The following is a 12500-nucleotide window of genomic DNA, read 5'->3' as shown; positions in this document are numbered from 1 at the left end:
AATACCACCATCAGTAGCACCACCAGCAGTAGCACCACCACCAGTAGCACCACCACCAGTAGCACCATCACCAGTAACACCAACACCAGTAGCACCACCACCAGTAGCACTACCACCAGTAGCACCACCACCAGTAACACCACCACCAGTAGCACCACCACCAGTAGCACCACCACCAGTAGCACCACCACCAGTAGCACCACCACCAGTAGCACCACCACCAGTAGCACAACCACCAGTAGCACCACCACCAGTAACACCACCACCAGTAGCACAACCAGCAGTAGCACCACCACCAGTAGCACCACCACCAGTAGCACCACCACCAGTAACACTACCACCAGTAGCACCACCACCAGTAGCACCACCACCAGTAGCTCCACCACCAGTAGTCCCACCACCAGTAGCACCACCCACCAGTAGCACCACCACCAGTAACACCACCACCAGTAGCACCACCACCAGTAGCACCACCACCAGTAGCACCACCACCAGTAGCACAACCACCAGTAGCACCACCACCAGTAACACCACCACCAGTAGCACCACCAGCAGTAGCACCACCACCAGTAGCACCACCACCAGTAGCACCACCACCAGTAGCACTACGACCAGTAGCACCACCACCAGTAACACCACCACCAGTAGCACCACCACCAGTAGCACCACCACCAGTAACACCACCACCAGTAGCACCACCACCAGTAACACCACCAGCAGCAGCACAACCACCAGTAGCACCTCCAGCATCAGCACCACCACCAGTAACACCACCACCAGTAGCACCACCAACAGTAACACCACCACAAGTAGCATCACCACCAGTAGCACCACCACCAGTAACACCACCACCAGTAACACCACCACCAGTAGCATCACCACCAGTAGCACCACCACCAGTAGCACCACCACCGGTAACACCACCACCAGTAGCACCACCACCAGTAGCACCACCACCAGTAGCACCACCACCAGTAACACCACCACCAGTAACACCACCACCAGTAGCACCACCACCAGTAACACCACCACCAGTAGCAGAACCACCACCAGTAGCACCACTACCAGTAACACCACCACCAGTAACACCACCACCAGTAACACCACCAGCAGTAGCACCACCACCAGTAACACCACCACCAGTAACACCACCACCAGTAACACCACCACCAGTAACACCACCACCAGTAACACCACCACCAGTAACACCACCACCAGTAGCACCACCACCTGTAACACCACCAGCAGCAGCACCACCACCAGTAGCACCTCCAGCATCAGCACCACCACCAGCAACACCACCGCCAGTAGCACCACCACCAGTAACACCACTACCAGTATCACCACCACCAGTAGCACAACCACCAGTAACACCACCACCAGTAACACCACCAACAGTAGCATCACCACCAGTAGCACCATAACCAGTAGCACCACCACCAGTAACACCACCACCAGTAGCACCACCACCAGTAGCACCACCACCAGTAACACCACCAGTAACAGCACCACCAGCAACACCACCACCAGTAACACCACCAGCAGTAGCACCACCAGCAGTAGCACCACCACCAGTAACACAATCACCAGTAACACCACCACCAGTAACGCCACCAGCAGTAGCACCACCACCAGTAACACCACCACCAGTAACAACAACACCAGTAACACCACCACCAGTAACACCACCACCAGTAACACCACCACCAGTAACACCACCAGCAGCACCACCACCAGCAGTAGCACCACCAGCAGTAGCACCACAACCAGTAACACCACCACCAGTAACACCACCACCAGTAGCACCACCACCAGTAACACCACCACCAGTAACACCACCACCAGCAACACCACCACCAGTAACACCACCACCAGTAGCACCACCACCAGCAACACCACCACCAGTAACACCACCACCAGTAGCACCACCACCAGTAACACCACCACCAGTAGCACGACCACCAGTAGCACCACCACCAGTAACACCACCACCAGTAACAACACCACCAGTAGCACCACCACCAGTAACACCACCACCAGTAGCACCACCACCAGTAACACCACCACCAGTAACACCACCACCAGCAACACCACCACCAGTAACACCACCAGCAGTAGCACCACCACCAGCAGCACCACCACCAGTAGCACCACCACCAGTAACACCACCACCAGTAACACCACCACCAGTAGCACCACCACCAGTAACACCACCACCAGTAGCACCACCACCAGTAACACCACCACCAGTAACAACACCACCAGTAGCACCACCACCAGTAACACCACCACCAGTAGCACCACCACCAGTAACACCACCACCAGTAACACCACCACCAGCAACACCACCACCAGTAACACCACCAGCAGTAGCACCACCACCAGCAGCACCACCACCAGTAGCACCACCACCAGTAACACCACCACCAGTAACACCACCACCAGTAGCACCACCACCAGTAACACCACCACCAGTAGCACCACCACCAGTAACACCACCACCAGTTACACCACCACCAGTAGCACCACCACCAGTAACACCACCACCAGTAGCACCACCACCAGTAACACCACCACCAGTAACAACACCACCAGTAGCACCACCACCAGTAACACCACCACCAGTAGCACCACCACCAGTAACACCACCACCAGTAACACCACCACCAGCAACACCACCACCAGTAACACCACCAGCAGTAGCACCACCACCAGCAGCACCACCACCAGTAGCACCACCACCAGTAACACCACCACCAGTAACACCACCACCAGTAGCACCACCACCAGTAACACCACCACCAGTAGCACCACCACCAGTAACACCACCACCAGTTACACCACCACCAGTAGCACCACCACCAGTAACACCACCACCAGTAGCACCACCACCAGTAGCACCACCACCAGTAACACCACCACCAGTAACACCACCAGCAGTAGCACTACCACCAGTAGCACCACCACCAGTAGCACTACCACCAGCAACACCACCACCAGTAACACCACCACCAGTAACACCACCACCAGTAACACCACCAGCAGTAGCACCACCACCAGTAACACCACCACCAGTAACACCACCACCAGCAACACCACCACCAGTAACACCACCACCAGCAACACCACCACCAGTAACACCACCAGCAGTAGCACCACCAGCAGTAGCACCACCAGCAGGCAACAGGGACGGGAAACGGCTAATTTTACGTATAGAACAGAAGAAATCAGAGGGAACAGAAAGCAGTAATATTCCCTACAGTAAATAATAGAAGGAACAATGGAGGCCAATAACAGCAGCAACAACAGCATTAACAACAACAGCAACAACAGCAATAACAACAGCAGTAGTTACATTTCCCTATAGAGGACAACAGATGAAGAAAATCACCAGGTACCAAAATCCTCTCCTAAAATGAGTAAAAACCCTAAAGACCAACAATAGCAGTAGCAACAACAGCAGTGGCAATAATGTCAGTAGCAACAATTGCAGTAGCAACAACAGCAGTAGCAACAACAGCAGTGGCAACAATAGCAGTAGCAACTATAGCAGTAGCAACAATAGCAATAGAAACAATAGCAGTAGCAACAACAGCAGTGGCAACAATAGCAGTGGCAACAATGGCAGTAGCAACAATGGCAGTAGCAACAATAGCAGTAGCAACTATAGCAGTAGCAACAATAGCAATAGAAACAATAGCAGTAGCAACAACAGCAGTGGCAACAATAGCAGTGGCAACAATGGCAGTAGCAACAATGGCAGTAGCAACAATAGCAGTAGCAACAGCAGCAGTGGCAACAATGGCAGTAGCAACAATGGCAGTAGCAACAATAGCAGTAGCAACAATAGCAGTAGCAACAATAGCAATAGAAACAATAGCAGTAGCAACAATAGCAGTAGCATCAATAGCAGTAGCACAATAGCAGTAGGAACAATAGCAGTAGCAACAATAGCAGTAGCAACAATAGCAATAGCAACAATAGCAATATCAACAATAGCAGTAACAACAATAGCAGTAGCAACAAAAGCATTAGCAACAATAGCAGTAGCAACAATAGCAGTAACAACAATATCAGTAGCATCAATACCATTAGCAACAATAGCAGTAGCAACAAAAGCATTAGCAACAATAGCAGTAGCAACAAAAGCATTAGCAACAATAGCAGTAGCATCAATAGCGGTAGCAACAAAAGCAGTAGCAACAATAGCAGTAGCAACAATAGCAGTAGCAACAATAGCAGTAGCAACAAAAGCATTAGCAACAATATCAGTAGCAACAATAGCAGTAGCAACAATAGCAGTAGCATCAATAGCAATAGCAACAATAGCAGGAGCATCAATAGCAGTAGCAACAATAGCAGTAGCAACAATAGCAGTAACAACAATAGCAGTTGCAACAATAGCAGTAGCAACAAAAGCAGCAGCAACAATAGCAGTAGCAACAAAAGCAGCAGCAACAATAGCAGTAGCAACAATAGCAGCAGCAACAATAGCAGTAGCAACAATGGCAGTAGCATCAATAGCAATAGCAACAATAGCAGTAGCATCAATAGTAGTAGCAACAATAGCAGTAGCAACAATAGCAGTAGCATCAATAGTAGTAGCAACAAGAGCAGTAGCAACAAATGCAATAGCATCAATAGCAGTAGCAACAAAAGCATTAGCAACAGTAGCAGTAGCAACAATAGCAGTAGCAACAATAGCAGTAGCAAGAATAGCAGTAGCATCAATAGCAATAGCAAGAATAGCAATAGCAACAATAGCGATAGCATCAATAGCAGAAGCATCAATAGCAGTAGCAACAATAGCAGTAGCAACAATAGCAGTAGCAACAAAAGCATTAGCAACAGTAGCAGTAGCAACAATAGCAGTAGCAACAATAGCAGTAGCAAGAATAGCAGTAGCATCAATAGCAATAGCAAGAATAGCAATAGCAACAATAGCGATAGCATCAATAGCAGAAGCATCAATAGCAGTAGCAACAATAGCAGTAGCAACAATAGCAGTAGCAACAATAGCAGTAGCAACAATAGCAGTAGCAACAATAGCAGTAGCAACAATAGCAGTAGCATCAATAGCAGTAGTAACAATAGCAGTAGTAACGATAGCAGTAGCAACAATAGCAGCAGCAACAATAGCAGTAGCAACAATAACAGTAGCAACAATAGCAGTAGCAACAATAACAGTAGCAACAATAGCAATAGCAACAATAGCAGTAGCAACAATAGCAGTAGCAACAATAACAGTAGCAACAAAAGCATTAGCAACAATAGCATTAGCAACAATAGCAGTAGCAACAATAGCAGTAGCAACAATATCAGTAGCATCAATAGCAATAGCAACAATAGCAGTAGCATCAATAGTAGTAGCAACAATAGCAGTAGCAACAATAGCATTAGCAACAATAGCAGTAGCAACAATAGCAGTAGCAACAATAGCAGTAGCATCAATAGCAATAGCAACAATAGCAGTAGCATCAATAGCAGTAGCAACAAAAGCATTAGCAACAATAGCAGTAGCAACAATAGCAGTAGCATCAATAGCAATAGCAAGGATAGCAATAGCAAGAATAGCAGTAGCAACAATAGAAGTAGCAACAATAGCAGTAGCAACAATAGCAGTAGCATCAATAGCAGTAGCATCAATAGCAGTAGCAACAAAAGCATTAGCATCAATAGCAATAGCAACAATAGCAGTAGCAACAAAAGCATTAGCAACAATAGCAGTAGCAACAAAAGCATTAGCATCAATAGCAGTAGCAACAAAAGCAGTAGCAACAATAGCAGTAGCAACAATAGCAGTAGCAACAATAGCAGTAGCAACAATAGCAGTAGCAACAATAGCAGTAGCAACAAAAGCAGTAGCAACAATAGCAGTAGCAACAATAGCAGTAGCAACAATAGCAGTAGCAACAATAGCAGTAGGATCAATAGCAATAGCAACAATAGCAGTAGCAACAATAGCAGTAGCAACAATAGCAGTAGGATCAATAGCAATAGCAACAATAGCAGTAGCAACAATAGCAGTAGCAACAATAGCAGTAGCAACAATAGCAGTAGCAACAAAAGCAGTAGCAACAATAGCAGTAGCAACAATAGCAGTAGCAACAATAGCAGTAGCAACAATAGCAGTAGCATCAATAGCAGTAGCAACAAAAGCAGTAGCAACAATAGCAGTAGCAACAATAGCAGTAGCAACAATAGCAGTAGCATCAATAGCAATAGCAACAATAGAAGTAGCAACAATAGCAGTAGCAATAGAAACAATAGCAACAAAAACAATAGCAACAAAAACAATAGCAACAACAGCAACAACAACATTACATTAACAATTAGTCTGGTGTTCGTGAACATTGCTAAATTATTGCCAGCCCTTCCCCCACTAGCACAAAAATCACACTGGAAACAAAATAAATTTAACGAATGCAGACCAGTTAAAAATGAGCTTCGTTCTACATACACGAGTTAATATTTAACTCTGTGTCAAAGGAATTGTGGATTTGTATATTTTTTTTTTGTTTCATGTATATAGCAGCTGCACGAATATAAATTTCTGGGTTTAAAGTTATGTTTTCGTAAGCCTTTGGTTCACAATCGAAGAATCTGGTTCAGTTATGGGTTAGTCGAGACATATGGATGTTAAACCTAACCTAACCTAACCTAACCTAACTTAGTCTAACCTAACCTAACCTAACCTAACCTAACCTAACTTAACCTAACTTAACCTAACCTAACCTAACCTAACCTAACCTAACCTAACCTAACCTAACCTGACCTAACCTAACCTAACCTGACCTAACCTAACCTAACCTAACCTAACTTAACCTAACCCAACCTAACCTAACCTAACCTAACCTAACCTAACTTAACCTAACCTAACCTAACCTAACCTAACCTAACCTAACCTAACCTAACCTAACCTAACTTAACCTGACCTAACCTAACCTAACCTAACCTAACCTAACCTAACTTAACCTAACCTAACCTAACCTAACCTAACCTAACCTAACCTAACCTAACCTAACCTAACTTAACCTAACCTAACCTGACCTAACCTAACCTAACCTAACCTAACCTAACCTAACCTAACTTAACCTAACCTAACCTAACCTAACCTAACCTAACCTAACCTAACCTAACCTAAACTAACTTAACCTAACCTAACCTGACCTAACCTAACCTAACCTAACCTAACCTAACCTAACCTAACTTAACCTAACCTAACCTGACCTAACCTAACCTAACCTAACCTAACCTAACCTAACCTAACTTAACCTAACCTAACCTGACCTAACCTAACCTAACCTAACCTGACCTAACCTAACCTGACCTAACGTCCCCCTACACTTGATGCCTTTGTTCGTTCAGCAGTAAATAGGTACCTGGGTGTTGGTAGACTCTTGTGGGTGGCATACTACCCATTAGTGCACTCACCTGGACCAGCACTCACCTGGTCTAGCACTCACCTGGACCAGCACTCACCTGGACCAGCACTCACCTGGACCAGCACTCACCTGCACCAGCACTCACCTGCACCAGCACTCACCTGGTCTAGCACTCACCTGGACCAGCACTCACCTGCACCAGCACTCACCTGGACCAGCACTCACCTGCACCAGCACTCACCTGGACCAGCACTCACCTGGACCAGCACTCACCTGGACCAGCACTCACCTGGACCAGCACTCACCTGGACCAGCACTCACCTGGACCAGCACTCACCTGGACCAGCACTCACCTGCACCAGCACTCACCTGCACCAGCACTCACCTGCACCAGCACTCACCTGCACCAGCACTCACCTGCACCAGCACTCACCTGGACCAGCACTCACCTGGACCAGCACTCACCTGCACCAGCACTCACCTGGACCAGCACTCACCTGGACCAGCACTCACCTGCACCAGCACTCACCTGGACCAGCACTCACCTGCACCAGCACTCACCTGCACCAGCACTCACCTGCACCAGCACTCACCTGCACCACCACTCACCTGGACCAGCACTCACCTGGACCAGCACTCACCTGGACCAGCACTCACCTGGTCTAGCACTCACCTGGACCAGCACTCACCTGCACCAGCACTCACCTGCACCAGCACTCACCTGCACCAGCACTCACCTGCACCAGCACTCACCTGGACCAGCACTCACCTGGACCAGCACTCACCTGGACCAGCACTCACCTGGACCAGCACTCACCTGGACCAGCACTCACCTGGACCAGCACTCACCTGGACCAGCACTCACCTGCACCAGCACTCACCTGCACCAGCACTCACCTGCACCAGCACTCACCTGCACCAGCACTCACCTGCACCAGCACTCACCTGGACCAGCACTCACCTGCACCAGCACTCACCTGCACCAGCACTCACCTGCACCAGCACTCACCTGGACCAGCACTCACCTGCACCAGCACTCACCTGGACCAGCACTCACCTGCACCAGCACTCACCTGCACCAGCACTCACCTGCACCAGCACTCACCTGCACCAGCACTCACCTGCACCAGCACTCACCTGGACCAGCACTCACCTGCACCAGCACTCACCTGCACCAGCACTCACCTGGACCAGCACTCACCTGCACCAGCACTCACCTGGACCAGCACTCACCTGCACCAGCACTCACCTGCACCAGCACTCACCTGCACCAGCACTCACCTGCACCAGCACTCATCTGGTCTAGCACTCACCTGGACCAGCACTCACCTGCACCAGCACTCACCTGCACCAGCACTCACCTGCACCAGCACTCACCTGGACCAGCACTCACCTGCACCAGCACTCACCTGGACCAGCACTCACCTGGACCAGCACTCACCTGCACCAGCACTCACCTGCACCAGCACTCACCTGCACCAGCACTCACCTGGACCAGCACTCACCTGCACCAGCACTCACCTGGACCAGCACTCACCTGCACCAGCACTCACCTGGACAAGCACTCACCTGCACCAGCACTCACCTGCACCAGCACTCACCTGCACCAGCACTCACCTGCACCAGCACTCACCTGGACCAGCACTCACCTGGACCAGCACTCACCTGCACCAGCACTCACCTGCACCAGCACTCACCTGGACCAGCACTCACCTGCACCAGCACTCACCTGGACCAGCACTCACCTGCACCAGCACTCATCTGGTCTAGCACTCACCTGGACCAGCACTCACCTGCACCAGCACTCACCTGCACCAGCACTCACCTGCACCAGCACTCACCTGGACCAGCACTCACCTGCACCAGCACTCACCTGGACCAGCACTCACCTGGACCAGCACTCACCTGCACCAGCACTCACCTGCACCAGCACTCACCTGGACCAGCACTCACCTGCACCAGCACTCACCTGCACCAGCACTCACCTGGACCAGCACTCACCTGCACCAGCACTCACCTGGACCAGCACTCACCTGCACCAGCACTCACCTGCACCAGCACTCACCTGCACCAGCACTCACCTGGACCAGCACTCACCTGCACCAGCACTCACCTGGACCAGCACTCACCTGCACCAGCACTCACCTGCACCAGCACTCACCTGCACCAGCACTCACCTGGACCAGCACTCACCTGCACCAGCACTCACCTGCACCAGCACTCACCTGGACCAGCACTCACCTGCACCAGCACTCACCTGGACCAGCACTCACCTGGACCAGCACTCACCTGCACCAACACTCACCTGCACCAGCACTCACCTGCACCAGCACTCACCTGGACCAGCACTCACCTGGACCAGCACTCACCTGCACCAGCACTCACCTGCACCAGCACTCACCTGCACCAGCACTCACCTGCACCAGCACTCACCTGCACCAGCACTCACCTGGACCAGCACTCACCTGCACCAGCACTCACCTGCACCAGCACTCACCTGGACCAGCACTCACCTGGACCAGCACTCACCTGCACCAGCACTCACCTGGACCAGCACTCACCTGCACCAGCACTCACCTGGACCAGCAGTCACCTACACCAGCACTCACCTGCACCAGCACTCACCTGGACCAGCACTCACCTGGACCAGCACTCACCTGCACCAGCACTCACCTGGACCAGCACTCACCTGGACCAGCACTCACCTGCACCAGCACTCACCTGCACCAGCACTCACCTGCACCAGCACTCACCTGGACCAGCAGTCACCTACACCAGCACTCACCTGGACCAGCACTCACCTGCACCAGCACTCACCTGCACCAGCACTCACCTGCACCAGCACTCACCTGGACCAGCACTCACCTGCACCAGCACTCACCTGCACCAGCACTCACCTGCACCAGCACTCACCTGCACCAGCACTCACCTGCACCAGCACTCACCTGCACCAGCACTCACCTGCACCAGCACTCACCTGGACCAGCACTCACCTGGACCAGCACTCACCTGCACCAGCACTCACCTGGACCAGCACTCACCTGGACCAGCACTCACCTGGACCAGCACTCACCTGCACCAGCACTCACCTGCACCAGCACTCACTTGGACCAGCACTCACCTGGACCAGCACTCACCTGCACCAGCACTCACCTGGACCAGCACTCACCTGCACCAGCACTCACCTGGACCAGCAGTCACCTACACCAGCACTCACCTGCACCAGCACTCACCTGGACCAGCACTCACCTGGACCAGCACTCACCTGCACCAGCACTCACCTGGACCAGCACTCACCTGCACCAGCACTCACCTGGACCAGCAGTCACCTACACCAGCACTCACCTGCACCAGCACTCACCTGGACCAGCACTCACCTGGACCAGCACTCACCTGCAGATATGATCGTGAACGAACAAGGCTCACTCTGAGCACCAACATTGTTGGTAGCGAAGCAGAGTAGTGTACCGTAGTCTCTCTCCGACATGGGCGTATATGATAGCGTACTACTCAGGCCCTCTTGCGTATACCTGTGTGAGAGAGAGAGAAAGAGAGAGTGCGTAAAAGGATGGCGGAAGCTGCAGCAACATCAGCAGTAACAGCAGCAGCCGACATACAGAATTAATTTAGAGTGAATTCACGGGCAGGAAAATTCAATATCTTTCATTTTTTTCTTTTCTCTATGCTTATATATATATATATATATATATATATATATATATATATATATATATATATATATATATATATATATATATATATATATATATATATATATATATATATATATATATATATATATATATATATATATATATATATATATATATATATATATATATATATATATATATATATATCATGATAAACGTCACCTCGCTCAAACTCTAACAGCACGTTAATCCATGAAAAACCACTTGTCTTCACTCACTCCGATCTAACAGGCTTATGAAGGACTACTGGATGATCAAGCCTCTAGCACTAAAACTCTCCATTAACCACCTGACTGTTGGAAGTAAAGCTTAAACTGTCTTATTTAACTGTTAAGTATAACTGATGTCCTTCACAGCTAATGCTGGTCTGAGTCGTTCATAACTTATGCTGGTTCTCAGTCGTCCATAACTCACGTGTTGACAGTGTAACATCGATGTAAAGGATTTTTTCCCCTGATAACTGAAACTGACTCACTAAATGACAGGTGATTACAGATTTGCAACAACTGCGATTTTCCGGTAATGATGCACCTAACTAGTTATTCTCGGTAGCTTCATGGTGTCCAGTGGTATAAATCATTGCCTTTTTTAGTGATTGAATTATAAATGACCTGTTTTCGTTGATTAAATGGTAGCAGTGATAGGAAAATTGCTATTGTCGTGGTGTTCCTTTAGAGTGTGTTGTTACAGCAGCATTGTGTTGCTGGTGTACTGTCTTCAGTGTTTGTAGTTATAACAACAGTGTTGCTGGTGTACCATCTTCAGTGTTTGTAGTTACAACAACAGTGTTGTTGGTGTACCATCTACAGTGTTTGTAGTTACAACAACAGTGTTGCTGGTGTACCATCTACAGTGTTTGTAGTTACAACAACAGTGTTGCTGGTGTACCATCTACAGTGTTTGTAGTTACAACAACAGTGTTGCTGGTGTACCATCTACAGTGTTTGTAGTTACAACAACAGTGTTGCTGGTGTACCATCTACAGTGTTTGTAGTTACAACAACAGTGTTGCTGGTGTACCATCTACAGTGTTTGTAGTTACAACAACAGTGTTGCTGGTGTACCATCTCCAGTGTTTGTAGTTACAACAACAGTGTTGCTGGTGCACCATCTCCAGTGTTTGTAGTTACAACAACAGTGTTGCTGGTGTACCATCTACAGTGTTTGTAGTTGCAACAACAGTGTTGCTGGTGTACCATCTACAGTGTTTGTAGTTACAACAACAGTGTTGCTGGTGCACCATCTCCAGTGTTTGTAGTTACAACAACAGTGTTGCTGGTGTACCATCTACAGTGTTTGTAGTTGCAACAACAGTGTTACTGGTGTACCATCTACAGTGTTTGTAGTTGCAACAACAGTGTTACTGGTGTACCATCTACAGTGTTTGTAGTAACATCAGAAG

The 12500-nt window shown here is 49.3% G+C and overlaps 1 protein-coding gene across 1 annotated transcript in view; it reads right to left on the bottom strand.

The window, feature by feature from the left end:
• The window catches only part of LOC128703264 (nephrin-like), a 148969-nt gene that overhangs the window by 45272 nt on the left and 91197 nt on the right, over positions 1-12500 (bottom strand). The window contains exon 9 of the mRNA XM_070103241.1: positions 10779-10915. Coding sequence (XP_069959342.1) covers positions 10779-10915 — 137 coding nt within the window. The remainder of the gene's footprint in view (positions 1-10778; positions 10916-12500) is intronic.

The sequence above is a fragment of the Cherax quadricarinatus genome, chromosome 85 (genome assembly GCF_038502225.1).
Source record: "Cherax quadricarinatus isolate ZL_2023a chromosome 85, ASM3850222v1, whole genome shotgun sequence".
NCBI classification, from domain to species: Eukaryota; Metazoa; Arthropoda; class Malacostraca; order Decapoda; family Parastacidae; genus Cherax; species Cherax quadricarinatus.
The sequence above is the reverse complement of the archived record's forward strand: the minus strand, read 5'-3'. Positions and strand labels throughout refer to the sequence as shown.